Source organism: Delphinus delphis, chromosome 7, assembly GCF_949987515.2.
Source record: "Delphinus delphis chromosome 7, mDelDel1.2, whole genome shotgun sequence".
Taxonomy (NCBI): domain Eukaryota; kingdom Metazoa; phylum Chordata; class Mammalia; order Artiodactyla; family Delphinidae; genus Delphinus; species Delphinus delphis.
In genome coordinates this window covers 32,387,098-32,406,238 of record NC_082689.1, presented here as the reverse complement: position 1 = coordinate 32,406,238, position 19,141 = coordinate 32,387,098, and the positions used below count along the sequence as shown (strand labels likewise).

Genomic DNA, 19,141 nt, shown 5'->3' with positions numbered 1-19,141 from the left:
CTGCTGAGAGGTGAGCACTGCTGGGACACGGTCACCCACAGGACTTCAGAGGCAGTTTGATATGGTATCTTTCAACCAGGCTAAAGAACCTCTCTATTTTTCTAAACAGTCTTGCAATAATTATAATTGTGTCCTTCAGGGTCAATGAACAACCTTCTATGCAAGGCTCAGGGATCCTAAATTTTAAGGGGATTAATTGGAATTTAGTCTTCCACATAAACTATAAATTGAGAAAATTCATCAGTGTGCAGAGAAATGCCAAGAAGCATAAAAGAAAGGAAGATAGAGGAATGAGTCTGAATAAACTAAATAACGAATAAAGAAATAATCAACACTTAGCAGCTTTTTTGGAAAATTAAGGCATTGGCACTGGAGGGTGTTGTTGCTCCATCCAAACTGATTTAAGAGTGGAAAGTGTTATTTCTTAAAATCCTGAGCCACTGATAAAACTGCTAGGTTTTTTTTTTTTTTTTTTTTTTTTGAGATCTTAGATCATCAGAGCCAATTCACAAATGTCCATTTCTGAGGAGAAGCAAAGAAAGAATACTGAAATAAGGCCAAGAAAGATTCCTAATAAAGGAACAACAAGCTACACCCCTGGAACAGTACAGCTTTCCCCCCTACCCTGACCCGAGCGTGTTACCTTGCTAGACTCTTCCAGCTGCGTGCCTCGCTTCCAGGCCTCGGAGAAGATGGAGCTCACGATGCTCTGGGAACGGACGTGTCCTGCCGGTGGCGTATCAGACACTCCGCTATCAGACTGATTGGAGTGATTGGACTGAGACTCTGTTTGAAACAGATTTTCAAAAATCAGATTAAATAAGTCAGTATTGTGACGTATAAATATGTATGTTTGGATAACTCTTTCACTCAAGATCAGATGCGATGCGGCAACAAGTTACTTTTACCTGACTCATTTCACACAAACACAGCCCGTGTTTTCCACTAGAAAACTTCTCTTGTCCTAGGGTGAATAGGAAATCTCCATTCTTTTTAAATAGTTCACCACAAGAAACCGATAATTGCAATAAAAGGTTCAAGTAACATTATTGGTATCCTGACAGCCTGTCTTGTAAGAACTCCTAGCAAATAAGAGAATTAATGAGGGCTTCCCTGATGGTGCAGTGGTTAAGAAGCCGCCTGCCAATGCAGGGGACACGGGTTCGAGCCCTGGTCCGGGAAGATCCCACATGCGGCAGAGCAACTAAGCCTGTGTGTCACAGCTACTGAAGCCCGCGCGCCTAGAGCCCGTGCTCCACGAGAGAAGCCACTGCAATGAGAAGCCCGTGCACCACAACTAAGAGTAGCCCCCGCTCGCCGCAACTAGAGAAAGCCCGCGTGCAGCAACGAAGGCCCAACGCAACCAAAAATAAATAAATAAATTTAAAAAGGAGAGAGAATTAATGAACCATGAATAGAGTAGTGAATTTTTTTGTTCAGTCATATCTTCATTACATGGAGAATCAATCTTTTTATATACCCCTGCTCCAGACCATCTCAGAGATTTCTCACTTATGAATTCAGATCTATACATGATGATTACTTCCTTTATCCCAGTAATGAACAATACTGAGAATCTGATCCCCAGTAAGAAGTGTGTTTCCTAGGGATTCAGGTATTGACATCACAAGACAGCAGCTGTACCATAGCCTGGCTTCCTGAAGGGCATGAAGACATCTTCAAGGGACCTGGGAATGGCTGAGGATACAGTGTAATTTGACTGACATCCAGGGTGAGGGAACTGGAAAGATTATTTCACTGGACTCCAAGTTAGGTGAGATAACCTTGCAGAAGCACCTAGCCCAATGTCTGGCATCTGGTGGAGACTCAAATGTTAAAGCTAGTCCCATCCAGTCACTCTGTGAGACGTGGGCATTATTAGATTGCAGTATTAATAAGCAAGTCCAGGCAAGTTCATCAAAGTATTGCAAAGATAACAGCCACAAACTCCTTTAGATAAAGTTAAGATAGTATCCTCAGGGTAAAAATATAAGCAATATAGGATAAAACCTACTTTATTTTCTTCATCCCTATGTAATATCTAGGATAACAGCCTATGACAGGCTGGAACATGTGACTTCTTGAGCTCTCTTCAGCATAAATATGTATGATTTTACAGTTTACCTGAAAAAGTCTACCTAATACTTAACACGATGTATACAAATAGATGATGCTGGAGTGGGAAAAGGCACCATACCACTTCATAAAGTAACACGTGGAAGCACTTGAATTGTTAAGTGCTATATAAATTTTTATAAAATAGTATACATCATTTTTTCCCTCCATCTTTCCCTTAATTCCATTTTCTACAACCCTACTTGTGACATGCTCTTCTTACCGTGCCTTTCCTAATCCATTGCCACAAAGGTTTCTCCCCCCCCCAAGTTTAATAAACATTTTATTTTAGAATAGTTTCAGATTTGCAGAAAAGTTGCAAAACTAGCACAGAGTTCCTACATACCTAGCACCCAGTTTACCTCGTTATTAACATGTTACAATACTCTGGTCCATGTGTCACGAATAATGAACCTACACTCATGTTAATATTAACTAACTCTGGGACTTCCCTGGTGGTCCAGTGGTTAAGAATCCATCTTGCAATGCAGGGGATGCCAGTTCGATCCCTGGTCAGGGAACTAAGATCCCACATGCCGCGGGGCAACTAAGCCCATGCGCCACAACTAGAGAGAAGCCCATGTGCCGCAACAAAAGATCCTGCACGCCACAACTGAGACCCGATGCAGCCAAAAAATAAATTAAGAAAAAAAAAGAATATAAAACAATACTTAAAAAAAAAAGCTAACTAAACTCCAAACTTTATTTGGATTTCACTAGTTTTTCCGCAATGTCCATTTTCTGATCAGAATCCCATCCAGGTTACCATATTACAGAGAGTTGTCATGTCTCCCATGACAGTTTCTCAGACTCTCCTTGTTTTTGAAGACCTTGACAGTTTTGAGGAGTACTGGTTAGGTATTTTGTCGCACGTCTCTCAATTTTGATTTGTCTGATGCCTTTTCTCTGAGGTTAAGGGATTTGGGGAGGAAGACCAAGAGAGGGAAGATGCCAGTCTCATCACACTGCATCAAGGGCACATGCTATCAATATGACTTATTACCGTGATCACCTGGCCGAGGTATGGTTTGTCAGCTTTCTCAGATATAAGGTTACACCTCCCCGCTCCGTGCTCTTTGGAAGCAAGTCACTTTACACAGCCCACACTTAACAAGAAGGGAGTTAAGTGCCACCTCCTTGAGGGCAGAGCATCTGTATAAATCTACTTAGAAATCTGTACAGGAGATTTTTCTCTTCTTCTCCATTTATTTATTTAATTCAATAACTTATTTATATCCCCATGGACTGATGGCTATTTATTTTATATTTTAAAATTATAAAATATAATAAAATTTATTTTATAATTTTATAATTTGGATTCCTATACTATGTTATTTTCTTGCTCAAATTGTTCCAGCTTTGGCCACTGAGCACTCTCTTAGGTTGGGTCCTGGGTCCCTTTTATAGACTCCCCATCGCTGTGTTTTTTTTGAGTACTTCCTTTGTCACATGATGCTCCAGGCTCATCTTATATATTCTCTGCCACAGCCCTAGAATCAGCCACTCCAGAGCCCTGGGATCCTTTGTTTTGGAAAATGGCATTGAGAAACCGAGGTCTAGGTTCTTAGTGTTCTCACTGCTACTAGCCCTCTCAGTGGACAGAAGAGAGAATATATGTGTGTACGCTAGCCCATGTATATACACATTCTCGATGTGTTTTTATTTAGGGATGAGATCTAGTCATACAGCTTTTAAATCAAATACTTCTTAAAGTAATTATTTCATAACATGGGCTGTTAGAACAAAGAAAAAATTTATGATTTTAGATGACACAGATATCATTTACGGAACTTTTGAAGGGAAAGAAGCATTTATCTTAAGATGTGATCACAGCATCCTTGTTTAAAGGATGTGGGAATCTGAAAATAAGCACCTTTTGAGTATCACTATTTCCTCTGAAAACTTTACAAAATTTGATGACTTAAATAGCTTCCTTAACTGTGATACTGAACTAATTCCAGTTGTTTCCACTCTGCTGAAATGTCAGGAAACCTGTGGGGAAGGAGTGCAGTTTCATCATGATTCGGAGTACTCTTCTCCAAGCAACTTTCTACCCCCAATTATGCATCAACAGTTGTTTTCAGCAATATGATTGAGTTTCAAATTAACTTTATAAATATGTAACAAAACTCCCGGCTTTACCACTTTACCCGTTTTCCATTTCAAACACATTTGGGAACTAGTCCATGATATTATCGCCTCTAAAAATAAAAAAATAAATGAATAAAAGCACATGTACCTATTGATTATAATTTAGAAATCAGGCATGGCTCTAGTTTTAAAAAATCACTCTGAGATAACCAGGTCTTCTATCAGTCTCTACAGAGACACCTTCCTGTTGGTAGTAAAGAGTTCTTTGGACATTTTAAACTACCTGGGATGCTGGAAGAACTGGATCCTGATTTAATGCTGGAGCTGGATAAGGAAGTCCAATCATAAGCCGATTCTGTCCTCTTCAAGGCCTCTTGATAGTTCATGTAGAGCTGCTTCCCGTACTAAACAGAAGGCAGTAAATGATGACATCTGTACTTTACTGGGTATGGTATGGATGCGTGGGATAGGAAAAGGGGACACATTTCTGTTTACTGACTCATAGTCTCTATTAAAATACCTATAATACTTCAAAAATTCTTTTCATACCAGTAAATTATAATCCACTCTTATTTGTCCTCATTTTGAGAAAGGCAACAAGAAGTCAACACTTGATTCTGATTATGTTCATTAACAATATAAAGAGTTTTTTTTAGTTACTTTTAAAGCAACTTTGATTTTATGTCTGTAATAAATTTTATTTTTAGTTACATTAACTTAAAAGTAACTGAATAAATACCCTTTCAAGCATTATGTATAATCACCCTTAAGATGTCCTTTAAAAAAACTTTGTTAAGACTTTCTTTTTTAAGAGCAGTTTTAGGTTCACAGCAAAACTGAGAGAAAGGTACAGAGATTTCCCATATACATGCACAGCCCCTAAACACGCATGGTTTCTCCCATTATCAATATCCCCCACTAGAGTGGTACATTTGTTACCATCAATGAACCTACATGGACATGTAATAATCACTCAAAGTCCATAGGTCACCTTAGGTTCACTCTTGGTGTTTACATTCTATGGGTTTGGACAAATGTATAGGACATGTACCCACCATTGCATCATACAGAGTATGAGTATGTTCACCACCCTAAAAATCCTCCATGCGCCACCTATTCATTCTTCCCCCAACCCCAAGGCAGTTTAATTTTCAAAAAATTTCTTTTGTTTAGGCTAAACTCTGCTATATAAGCATCATACAGTGCATTCTCCAAAGCCCAAATAAATCACGTGGATGCTACATAAGCTTTTACCAGCAGTATTATTCCTTGGATACCAAGTGCTAAAAGCTTATCCCCATCACCAAGAAAAAAAGACATTTAAAACGTGAAACTTAGGCCTGAGAAAACTAGACACTGGCAAAATCATGAACATGAAACAAACAGGATAATTATCGTGACAACAAAAACCATATCATTAAGCACCCATCATTCCATTATCAAACCAAAAGACAACCTACCTTTGCGATGCGGATACCATTGACCCACTGGTGCAGGGTCCTCACGTCATCACAACAAAGGTATTTGATGTACTGAGATTTCTTCTGGATCTGTGGGTGCTGCAAGATTAAAGGCAAAATCCAACTAAGTCCCCTGGAGAACTAAGAAATAAACAAAGTCTATCAAAGCTTAAACATATCCTGACAAATTACAGGTCTTTGGAATAATGGCCAAATAATTTATACCTCTTAAACATCCATAAGGCCAAATAAAATGGCCCTAAGTATTTTTACAAAATAAACAAGAAAGAAACTTGTGTTAAATTTTAGGTCAAGATGTTTCAGTTAAAAAACAAACCAACAAAAAACAGAAAAACCTTCACATCATGGGAAACTCCACAGTACCCCTTCTACATTTCAAAGAAACAAAGTCTACCAAGCTTAACAAAGTCAGTGGAAGTTTTAATCTACCAATATAAGAGTATAAAAAGGGAGGAGAATGTTTATTTCACTTTGAATTAACTGAACTCATGGAATCAGAAGGCTCCATATAAGAGAGTCTTTGGTGAAGCTTCCAGTGCTTCTCTGGAGGTGAACACCTGGGTGGGGGGAAGAAGCACAGGGCGCAGCACCTGGGATGCAATGGGTGCTGCTCCCTGCTGTGGACTGAGCACTGCTCTGCAGGCCCCTCTGCCCACAGCATGTGCCCTCTGGGCAATAAGCAGCTTTTCAACTGCGTCATCAGATTTAGTCTTCACAGCCCAATGTACTTTTCAGTTGAGTCTTGGATGGGAGGTGAGTGACTTGACCTTGGCTACAAAATGCAAGTGCTAGAACAGACTCAGGGTGTTTTAACTCCACTGGGCCACAACCACTAGTTCCCTGGGAAGAAAAAACCCTTCCTGCCAAAAATTAGACTGAGACATAATTCCTAATCTGTAACTAAAAGTGATACTCTAACATCTTAGTCCAAGTACCAAAAGAAACTACTGAATATGTACAACGCATTTATTACTTTGGAAACAATATAGGCCTGAAAATCAATTCTCTCAACTAATATGCAAGAAGCTAAAAAATAAGACTATAACACTCTACCACCCTGTTACTTCCATGATTATCATGTATAACATCCTTCTATTAATAACAGTGTTTGAGAAGTTCATATTCATACTCCATCACTAAATCCTAACCATTTTTTTCCTTCCCACCTAACATATTAAATTACTTTGCCTCATTTCTCAAGGGATGAAAATTTAGACCTGGCTAAGCTGAGCTCTATTCCAACAATTGTTGTGGTATATATATTTTTAAAACACAGGTTTCCTTTAAGATACTTAATTATACACACATACGTATGTGTCCCAAGTGTGTACCTCTTTCAGATAATATATCAACATATATCTTATTTATTTCTACATTGTCAAATTTCATGAATAAGCTCTTCCCTTATTTTTATTATCTTAAAAAAAAAACCTAATTACCAAATGGTGTGTTTTATTACCTCCTACAAGTGTGTATATATTTCCTGTATCCTGCATGTCACTGGAAGGACTCAGACTCAGTCATTAAAGCTCAAAGCTGATGAAAGGGATCAGGCCCTACAAATATTTACATTTGCATTTGTGTAGACCCTGTGTGGCAGCACTTTTTGGTTTGTCAGATCTCAAACGCTCAAGAATAAAACACTTACATAGGCAAAATCTAGTGTAGACTTACAAGAAAGAAAGACATATCTTAAATACTAATAGTTGAGTGGTCTCAGGCAAATTGATCCCTTAAACCTCAGTTTCCACATCTGGAAAATGGGGACTCTAGACCAGACTTGTGAGATGGACATGTCCAGTGCTTCTAGTGCAGCACCTTCCACCCTGGAGTTCTTCAGTAAATGGTGGCCATTATTTTTACTATTATTTGCACCCAGTGGTAAGGTGTTTTTTTCAGTTCAATACATTAAAATTTCTAGGTATAAATAGGTAGGCAATATAAATACATAAATTTAGCTTAACCGACTTTACTAAAAGCAAATACGAAGCATACAAATCATTATTATAAAAACAAACAAGAAAACCCTTAGAACAAAAATATTCTTAACCTAAGAATTCTATGAGCTGCAAAAAGGATTAAAGTACTAGCCAGTGGTCCTACTTACTTCTGGCCCTAACAGACACTGTTGATTGCCTTCCCCACAGCTAACTCCTCCTCTCTACCCCTTTTCTGATAGAACCCCAATTTGTTTGGATGTTTACCCCTCACCTCAGAGAGCAAATTCTGACTCGTGTAAACCAAAAATGGTGGCTTTGTTCCCTGCCAGTGATTGGTGTAAGAGTGGGCATGTACTCCGGGCCAACGGCCCTCAAAGGGAGGGCTGTTAGAAGAACTCCTGGGAAATATTTCTTTCCTCTTAAAAAAAGACATACAGGGAAAAACAGTCCCTCTTCCTCTGCTGGATTTTGTTGGGTCAAATGGCAGTGGCCATTTGTGGCTGAGGTAAGTCGGTCTGAGAATAAGCTGATATGCAGCTTATTCTCAGAATAAGACAACTTTGAGCCACTGAAATAAATTCTTACTGTCTCCATGTTATGAGACCCCCAAATAACTTATTTATATTGATATTTACCTTATAAGAAATTAAAGCTGAGAAAAAGTTAAATATAAGAGTATACAAATACACATTCCACTACCCAGGGGAGCAAAGATATCATCACGTGTCATGTAACCTTTTAGAAAACTCCATTACACACTTGTGAGAGAATGAGAGTATAAAAGGCAAAAAACATCTTAGCATTATTAGAAGAATGACACTGACATCACAGGTCCCTTTATAGGGTCTCAGGGACTCCAGGGGACCCTAGACCTCATTTTGAAAACTGCTGGATTAAGCTACTTTATACTGACTTTTAAAAAATTATTTGCTAACTGGAACTAAGTGATATAGGGTATTCTCCAAAAACGATCACTTAATAAAGGGCTACCATTATAATACACCTCACTTTATCAAAGCAATCAAAACTCTACCCCAAAATCCTAAACCACCTCTTCAAACCCAACTGACAATTCTCAGACAAAAGCAAAATCAAACGATGATATAAACATGTAGACCTAAGTAGTTACCACGGGGCTACTGAGAAAATGAGAAAACGTAATGAGAAAAACATAATCATTTCCATAATTACCCTGAACTTTTTAATGTTACCTTTTCCTAATGTTCCAATAGATCACTAAAAATGTCAGTTCTCAAAAGTACAGATATGATGAGTATGAGAAACTCAAAAGTTTGGATATAGGGGGAAAAAAATCACTAAAAACAGCTTAGATGGATCATAATACATGCGTGGGCTATCAGAGCCATAGTTCAGGAGAAAAGGGAGACAAGAATTATTTCTGGACCACATGAGAACCAGCCCATTTTGAACTCGGGCTCTGTTGGTTCTGCTGAGTTAGTACCGGAAAAGAACCCTTCCCCCCACATGTGGCTCTGATCTAAGTCTTCCTAAACTAAGCCAGCTATTAAATGAGAGTCTCAGATTTATAATCTAATCCATTTTATATATTATGACTCAAAGCTTACAATTCAGTATCCATTTCCTAGTGTCATCACTCTAACTAGGGTCAGCTGCGGGATAAACACATGCTTTCCTTCCTTCCCCCCTTCCTTCATTTATTTATTGGCCACGATGCACAGCTTGTGGGATCTTAGTTCCCCATCTAAGGATTGAACCCAGGCTCCGGGAGCTGAAAGCGCTGAGTCCTAACCACTGGACCACCAGGGAATTCCCTTTACCATTCCTTTAAAAACCTATACAGAAAAAAGCAAAAATAGGACACTCGATGGAGATCCAAACTATTTTAAGATGTCCAATAACCCTCTCTATGCCTAACATCAATTAAAATTCCTAAAAAGAGATATATGTTTACCTTGAGCACCAGACAGTAGTCTGTAGGTGCTTTGTATTTATTCCGATAATCCTGTCCATAGTAAACATTGACATGGTCCAGCTGGAGAAAGCACACCAGATCCCGAGACACCTGCGGAAAAAACACCCGAAAGATTGAATTAACAGTAATGTGTAAACAAGCAGATATCACTAGTAACAGCTTCTAACTGAGAATCAAACTTTACCAAGTAGAAATTATTGCTATTTTGCAGAAGACAAGACAGTGAGATTCTCTGCAGATGCTTCTTCTTTAAATCCATGATGCAACAAAAAAGGCAGTCTGTTTCACTTACTGTCTTGCCATTCATAAGGAACAATGGCTTGCTTGGAAAGGATGGCACTTTAAAGAGACTTTAAATATAGTATAGTATTTATATTAAATACAATATAGTATGATAGAGCTCTCTGAAAAGAACAAGAGATATCATGTAGCTCAGTGCCTGTAGTGCATATCTCAAGTACAGCAGTTCTCAAGTCAGGGTTCCTCGCCAGTTAAACAGGGGCGACAACATGTACCTCTCAGGATGGTGGTAAACACTGGATGAGGTTACCCTGTAAAGATCTTCTGCAGTGCTGGGCCCCCAGTAAGCACAGAAGTGACAGCTACTATGGGGGCCCTTAGCAGAAGCACATTACCTAAGCAAGGCTGAAATGCCTGTAATCCTAGAAAGGTATTCTCCCCCGAACAATAACAAGCAAAAATGACTCTGGCAGAAGCTCCAAAAATAAGAAATAAAAGCATGATTTCAAATTTGCCAGGAGAATCGAGATGGGCCCAACTAATGAGCAGAGAGTGAACATTTTCAGGTTTCTTCTTTCTTATAATAGATCAATAAACAAAGCAATGTTTTGTGTGTCGTACATGAGCTGAAACAAATCAGAGCCTAGATCACCTTATTAGCATGCTCACTACAAATTAAAATCAATCAGCATAATAGGGAAGCTAAAAGTCAGCAGAAGGGACGCACCTTTGCTTTTCCTTTAGGGACATAGTAAATACCAGATGCTCGCAAGAGAAAATAACGCTTTTTCCAGGACTTCTTGCCATCATCTTTCAACCAAAGGACTCCCTCAATTTCTGGTACAGTTACAGAACTTCCACAAAAACACTCCTAAAAGAAGAAGATGATTTGGAAAGACACGATCCTTAGATTCTCAGAACAAAGTTGTGTTTACCCCTGTGAAATGCATGACACTGTGATTAAACCAAAATACCTCTGTATAAAAACCATGCTGCTAATTTTACCTCAATTAGAACTTTCTGTTCTAAACATTACATGGCTTTACTCTGGAACGACTATGGCAAGCCCTAAGAACTTTTACCTAACATTGTTTTGAGGAAACTAAGGTGAAATGTCAACTGAGTTGCATATAAAAGTACTTAAATGCATTTATAAACAGCATAGTTACACTAAATTTAATCAAAGTGTCAGAGCTAACATAAACATTAGACTTTATTTTTCTCCAAATTAACAACACATTTCGATTAGCTGTACGTTAAATAGGAATATATTTTAAAAGAAAGCAACATGCTAAATGAATGATTACACTTTCACAGTTTAAAAACTATCAATGTATCAAAACTTCTAAAACAAGGAATATTTAATACTAGGTTGAAAGGAATATAAACAAACTCAAAATTCTGGATTCTAATGTCTATACTTAGATAAAAATTTAATTTAAAAATCAATCATGTATTTAGTAAAGGAAAAGTAGAAATCCTCACTAAACTTGAACACATGAAGGTGAATTAATTTCTCTCTCCCCAAAACAAAAAAAACAATTAGGAATTATGAAGAGTACTTTTCTTAATTATAGCTATAGCATCCCTATGAAAAGCTTAGTGCTGATCTTCATCTTCCTAATAGCCTTGTTGCTAAATAAGAGTTTATTCAGATTTTCAAACATACTAATGTCGACCTTAGTTCTCTAAAATCAGCAAAAACCAAAAATTCAATTATGTTTGAATTTGTTTTATTACTCTTCAAAATAAAGAGATGTATATATATTTTTAAAAAGAATCATTATGATTTTTAAAATTATTTGAGTTATTTCAGGCCAAGGTTTGAAATATTTTGTAAGTAGCTAACTATACTCAAATTTCTCTCTGGGTAAGCAGATAAAACAGTACAATCACATCCTTCATGACCAGCCTTTTCTCCCACTTGTCAGCTACTAAAAGCTCATAACTCCTTTTAGCCCACTAGTACACTGCCTGGCAAAATAATAAGTTTCACAAGGTTCTTCGGTGTTCTAATGTTCACACAACTGAACTCTCTCCAACAGGCTATGGAAGAAAATAGGCTTCCCTATTTACGACTGTAATTATAAATATAGAGCACTGACATTCTGGACTTCAAAAAAGGTGCTTAATATTTGAAATATTATAATGTGCAGGAAAAGGGGAAGGAGGGAAGGAAGTCATACCTCCAACAGCACTTCTTTGTTTCTATCTGCCATCTCAGCTGTTTCCTTTTTTCCCAGAAGATAATTCTGGAAAAATGAATAGATGAAAGTTAAAGGATAAACCCACTCTGCTATTCCCTTGGCACAGGGATGTATATGATTTCTTCTAGAGACACAGAAACCCTGTGTTGATTCCTGCCTACACAGAGTGAGGGGAACACCCCTTTGAAAAGCAACCTGTTCGTGGGATCTTCACGGAAATGCTTAACACTGACCTCCTCCTTACCTTATCCATTTATCTTGAATTATTCCGTAAACTGCCCTCCCCCAAATCCTGAGGTGATATTACATGCAACAGCTAGCAAATATGTTTTTGTATATCTAATGAAAGCTACACTTACAGGACCTTAAAGGTTTACAAATTATTAAGTACAACAAGTAAGGCAAATTACCTTAAAATATGCTGAGTTTAACTGATCCAGATGGAGAAAATTTAATCTAAATCCCAAATTCTCTGAGGCTACCATGATCTCATTTGCTTGACTCAACTAAAATTTGAATTCTAATTATCAGCCTTATGAAACATTTTTTCACAATCATCTGTAAAAAGATCTGTTGGTATTCCCAAATGTGTATTCTTCACTAAAAATACCCAGTAAAGATGTTTCATGATTAAGCTGCCTGAAGGATAACTATTCAATAACTTTAACACTGCTACTATTTTTCTCATTACTACTTTTTATAGTGGGGCTGTTTTCTCTCACCTATTGATTTTTATAAAATATTTGGGTATTAGGAAGGATTAACTCAAATATTATTTTGGAATACGCAAAGATACTAAATAGATAAAGGTAACATATATTAGAATGTGGAACCATTTACAATCAAGGTTACTGGGTTTTCAAAAAAATAAAATAAATCAAAGTGTCAACTGGATAAATGACAAAAGTAGAGAAACTTAAATATGCAAGTACTTTCCTTTGAGGGATAAGGAACTCACCAAATAAACAGCTCAAAACGGCTCTGAATTAGAGAGAACAGAAACCTGGTAACCCCCTGGAGGTAATCCTGCTTCTCCAAAGGCTCATCCCATCTGGCTCTGCAGAACTGGCAACTTCTTTGAGGCCTGCCACCTGGGCAGTAGTGAATGCTCCAACCGGGTGGTTACCAATCTTTTAACTCTATTAACTTAGCAGTCAGAGAATTATATAATATGAACATTTAAGAATCCTGACCTCTGTAAGCTATAGTCTCACCTGTGGGTTTTTGAAAAGTGCATATTTTTCTATACGCTCCATAAATATAAGCTTGTTTTGGCTATCTCTTGTCCAATTCAGAAGATTTTCAACCAAGTTTTCATGGTCTTCAAAGATTCTCTCTGTCCCAAAATAAAATATCAGTATTTTGTTAGTATTCATCAGAACTGCATAAAAGACAAGAAACCTTGTGAAGTAATTCACAGAAAAACCCTTAACTGACACCCCTGAGAGATTATCTAGTCTTCCCTCTATTTTCAAATAAGGAAACATGCCCTCGTGGTGTTAAGTGACTTCAGCAAAGGTCACACAGCTGCTACATGGAAGGATCAGGACTAGAATCTAGGTCTTCTGACTTCAAGGTCTTCTTCAGCCTTCAGCCTTTGCCCATCCCACCCTTAAAAAAAACCCAACATGCGGGCTTCCCTGGTGGCGCAGTGGTTGACAGTCTGCCTGCCGATGCAGGGGACACGGGTTCGTGCCCCGGTCCGGGAAGATCCCACATGCTGCAGAGCGGCTGGGCCCGTGAGCCATGGCCGCTGAGCCTGCGCGGCTGGAGCCTGTGCTCCGCAACGGGAGAGGCCACAACAGTGAGAGGCCCGCGTACCACACACACACAAAAAAAACACCAACATGTTAGTTACATTTCATAAATTCTGGTATTAAGTGCTTCTAACAGCATTCATTTCTTGTCATTCAAAAAATTTCCAAGATGAGTTCTTCTTTGATCTATGAGTTTTGTTTAAATTTAAACAGAGATGTATTTTCTAATTTCCAAATTAGGAATCAAAGAACTTGTCCTATATATTGAACATATGTTCAAATAACATATTCTAGAGATAATGATTTTTTGAAATTTCTTGAGAGCTGCTTATAACCTCATACCAGAATCAATTTTTAGAAATACTCCATTTCTGCCTGTAAAGAATGCATATTTTCCTGTTATTAGTGTTCTAAATATATCTATATTCATTTTTGTCTGCTTGATTATACTGATCACTGAAAAGATTCTTAGATGAAAAGTTTCTACTATGAAGGTAGACTTGTGAATCTCTCCTGGTAGTTCTGTCAACTTTTGCTTTATAAATTTTAATGCTATTATTAGATAAAATTTAGAATGATTATACCTGCCTGATGAAGATGTATGGTTCTCTTTATCTCTAGTAATGCGTTTTGCTTAAAGTTTATTTTGCCTGATAATAACATAGTTAATATTATCTTTCTTTTGGTTAGTGTCTTTCCACATTCCTTTTACTTTGAATCTTTCTGTGTCTTTAGGTAAAAGGTCTTTTGTAAACAGCAAACACTTGCATTTTGTTCATTGATCCTTTCTAATAATCTCTGTTGTTTAATTGAATGATTTACATTTGTCATAGTTTGTTTCCACCATCTTATTTTGGGCTCTTAGTAGTCCCTTGTTTTCTTTTCTTTTATTCGTTCACCAAGTACTGAATGACTACATATTATATTTGAATCACTGTGCCAAATATGATTAAATGATAGTTATGGATCTTTAACTATGGCCATGGAAATATTCTAAAAACTATCATCCAAACATTTTCTGTGTATGGTGGCACTGTATCTATGAACTCAAACCTTTCTAATTCTCTAAGAATAGTTATAGGGAAGTATTATTAGAATACATGTTTATACATATTAATAAACTTCTAACTTATGGTTTGGTTTTGGGGGTTGTGTATGTGTGTTCTGAAAGAAAAGTGTTAATAATTAAGTTTTTATTTCTCTGGAAACTGCTGTGAAATATTTAAAGATATCATAGGTAGTAAGAGCAATGCAAATACATTTTTTAAACAAAATAGCAAGTTGAAATTGATTACTGATTGAATAAAGCCTAATAAAATAATTATTGCGAGGTTTCTGTAATCACACAATATTACAAAAAGAACACTTTTTAAAAGAGTCAAAGATGATATAAAAAATGAGGGATTTTTAAAGTTAGAAAACACCATACCAAACTACAAAACATAGGAAACTAAGACTTAGTACATCTAGCTAAAAATAAGATGTGCTTTATGTTTCCCCTGAAAGTCAAATGGTGGTATAAAGACTTCAGTACAAATGTGAATAAATGTAACGGTCTTTAGTAAGTGTGTTCAATATATTTGGTTCTTATTTGAAGGGAAAAGACTATTTTGTTACTTAAAAAAAGAGAACAACTTTGTTCTGGCCGAAAAAAAATCTAAAGTGAACTGGAAATGATACTGCACTCAAAGAAATGTCAAAACACTTGGGGGGAAAAAAACAATGTAAAAAGGCCAGGGTTATATAATAGAAAAAAAATACAGTATAAAGATGTCTCAAGTTGCTTTTATCAACATGAAAACTGTTGAAATTACATAGAAATTAAAAAGTAATTATAGCAATGATACTACTAACCCATTTGTAACTCAGAGATGGTTTCCACCAGAGACCAGTCTAAACTATAACCACAGTGAGATTTGTCCATCAGGTTGTCCAGCACTTGTCTCACTGTCTGCCTCTCATCCACCATCATTGTTTTAGAACTATCGTCAGACATGTGGACTCTAATCACCAGCTATAATAGGAAAAAAGGAAATTAAATACAAACCAAAAAACAGGCATTCTAGAAATTTCTTCCAATATTGAGTAATGTTCTGAGTAATGTCCTTAGCTAAAATATAAATTAAAACACAAATAATGATTTATTATGCAAGAAAAATACTCTAAAATTAGGTATTAGATAACCTAACTAAATAAATTTAATGCATTTTTAAAAATTAAAATAACAGCTAAGATTATAATAAGACTATTTTGTTTTACCCTTTTAGAATTTAAAACCAGAAAGGTACTTCTTTTATAATGCATTTTATCCACAAAAAAATACATGTGAAAAATGTATTTGAAAGAAATACCCCTCTATAGCTTGCTATATCTTAGAGCTACGTTACATAAACAAGGCAATTCTTCATAAATCCGTAAAACAGATAAAAATCCCAAACCAAGAAAAAGCCCAAATATCACCTTTTTCACTTGTGCCTCTTTAATTTTCTCTAGGGCAACTCTGATCTTCTCAGCTTTCAATTTTGCTGCCTGTTCTTCCTGTGAACACAAAGCACTTCAGATAAACTAATGCTAAAATAATGAGAATTATTTGAGAAGTCTTTTTATCCTTAAGGATGCTGCTAAAATTAAATTTCAGTAAGAATATAACTTCACACACTTATATAGAACACAATTTAAAAATAACCGTGTTCACAAAGTGAGAGCAGACATATTATAAAGGAACATTTTTTAAGATGCAGACTTGAAGATCTCTTATAATAAGACTAGATTTTCATATTCTAGTGATGTAGTAATTTAATTTTAATTTAATCCAACAGTTTAATTCTCAACTGTCAATCTGAAGCAGATAAATTTCAGGTTTCAGGATAGGGAAAACATGAGGGTATCTGTGGGTCTGCCAGTGACTCTGAATTTATACCCCCTCCAAAGTACAGGCAATTTTTTGCATCGTAATGTTCTGTCCTGTTATACTGAAAACATATCATCATCATAAAAATAGCAAAAAACCAGTATCAATTTATCTCTTTGCAGCCATACAAAAATACTTAATAAAAAATGTAGGTATGTTCATATTAATATACAAATACAAATAGAGGAGGCTGCATTAAATTCTTAGGTTTTACTCTGCTTTGGAGCAATCACACAATATAATCAATGTCTAGCGTCTTTAAATGCAATTTTGTTTTTATTAATTCATGGATAAAAGTTCTTAAACTACTAATATAATTTTCCAAATATTTAACTTACAGTAATTTCTACTTTATAAAATTTAGATTACAAGTAGTAATAAAATAAAACTATACTTAAAACATTTGCCTATTTTCTCCTAGAACAACATATAGTACTGTAACACTGGTACTTACTTGTACTTTCCAGCAATAGGCCATAGTACACTGTAGCATTAATCTCCAATTGAAAAAGACTCATGTAAGTAAACCTTTGCTTATAATAAAGGATTCCTTTTTAATTCTAAGCTTTTGGTTGCTCTAGCAAATATCTAAAATACCTAAGAAAAACACAAAATGCCATATTATATATTTCTTTACTTAATATGACTTTAAAAAAAAAAGCGAGAAACCTATTTACATCAGCCAAACTTTATCTGCTCTGAATTGTGATTAAAAACCACAATCCATGTGTTATTCTTCGTTAAAAAGCTGAAGTTTCTAGGGCAAAAAAACAAAAACTCAATTCATTTAATAGATTATTCTTCCCTGTTCTCCTAAATTCTGTTGGCTTCCTTATTTTTTAACTGCTTCTCTTTCCATTTCACACTCTAGGCTGACTCCCCTCATTTCAAGCTTAGTATTTACTACTCTGTGGAACAGAGAAGAAAACAGTGGTTAGGAAGGACAGAGGGTTTGTTTGCCAGAAATCTGATCCATTTCAATGAAAGCAGTCAGTGAATTAACATAATAACTAAGGTCTGGAAATACTATCCGTAAACCCAATTAGACACAGAACAAAGAATTGCATTTTAACAATGGAGAGGAGTAAGATAAGACTTGATTCTTAGATATACTCCTCTGATTAAAAGATTAAATCATCCTACCTCCGCCTGTATGCAAATAAACAAATTACAGAATTATAAAATATGTTGACTGTATATTTTAACATAAGATACATTTTTTTTTTCTTTTTAAAGCAGGCTATAAAATGAGAAAACTAGACTACTGTCATTAAAACTCTCATTAAAATGCGCAGGCTTCCCTGGTGGCGCAGTGGTTGAGAGTCTGCCTGCCCATGCAGGGGACACGGGTTCGTGCCCCGGTCTGGGAAGATCCCACATGCCGCGGAGCGGCTGGGCCCATGAGCCATGGCCACTGAGCCTGCGTGTCCGGAGCCTGTGCTCCGCAACGGGAGAGGCCACAACAGTGAGAGGCCCGCGTACTGCAAAAAAAAAAGAAAAACAAAACAAAAACCAAACAAACTCTCAGCCTCTAGAATTCTGTGTCTTAGAGAAACAAAATCATTATTAAATTACCAAACCCTATGTGTTTCTGATGAGTGGAGCACTATTCTATACAGGAATTCTAAGTACTAGCATTTTCCAGCGGTTTTTATTAAATCAGTTATTTCATCATATTTTGGAAGATAAAGAGGGAAGCAGAAGTTTTATGAGTGTTTTCTCAATGGGATAATGATTGTATGTTCTTCATGGCTCATTTGCCACATCCTTATATTGGTATAAATGGCTGCTATAAAGAAGAAAAATTTACCAAGGCATAATTTCGAATTTCACTTCATATTTCTGAAAAGCAAATTTAAATCTCAAAGTCTGAAGAGGAAAAACTGATAGTATCAATGCTTTGTGTATCTGGAACATAAACATGAGCTTCTAAAAGGCCAAATTCTTTTATGATATTATGATTGATCTGCATAAGTTAAAAAACGTTTAGAAGATTTCCTCAAAGCCAAATAACATTTTTAAGAAAAAGAGAATATTCAAGAGAATGAGAAGACAAGCCATAGACTAGGGGAAAATATTTATCAGACACATCTGATAAAGGACTATTATCCAAAATATACAAAGAATTTTAAAGCTCAACAAGAAAATGAACAACCCAATTTAAAAACTGGGCCAAAAACCTGAACAGAACTCACCAAAGCTTACACAGATGGCAAATAGCCTGTGAAAAGATGCTCATGTCATATGTCATTAGAGAACTGCCATTGTTGTTTTAATTTAAACAACGATATACCACTACACACATATTAGAATGGCCCAAATCCAAAACACTGAAAACATCAAATGCTGGTGAGGTTGTGGAGCAACAGGAACTCTCAGTCATTGCTGGTGGGAATGCAAAAGGGTACAGCCACTTTAGGAGATAGTTTGGTGGTTTCTTACAAA

The 19,141-nt window shown here is 36.4% G+C and overlaps 1 protein-coding gene across 4 annotated transcripts in view; it reads right to left on the bottom strand.

Moving 5' to 3' along the window:
* The window catches only part of RAPH1 (Ras association (RalGDS/AF-6) and pleckstrin homology domains 1), a 98,402-nt gene that overhangs the window by 10,063 nt on the left and 69,198 nt on the right, over positions 1–19,141 (bottom strand). For all 4 annotated transcript variants that reach the window (XM_060016245.1, XM_060016244.1, XM_060016247.1 and 1 more), the window contains exons 5-13: positions 16,246–16,323; positions 15,640–15,799; positions 13,243–13,364; positions 12,008–12,073; positions 10,549–10,692; positions 9,561–9,671; positions 5,667–5,765; positions 4,490–4,610; positions 644–786 (exon numbers count right to left, since the gene is read on the bottom strand). In XM_060016245.1, coding sequence (XP_059872228.1) covers positions 644–786; positions 4,490–4,610; positions 5,667–5,765; positions 9,561–9,671; positions 10,549–10,692; positions 12,008–12,073; positions 13,243–13,364; positions 15,640–15,799; positions 16,246–16,323 — 1,044 coding nt within the window. The remainder of the gene's footprint in view (positions 1–643; positions 787–4,489; positions 4,611–5,666; positions 5,766–9,560; positions 9,672–10,548; positions 10,693–12,007; positions 12,074–13,242; positions 13,365–15,639; positions 15,800–16,245; positions 16,324–19,141) is intronic.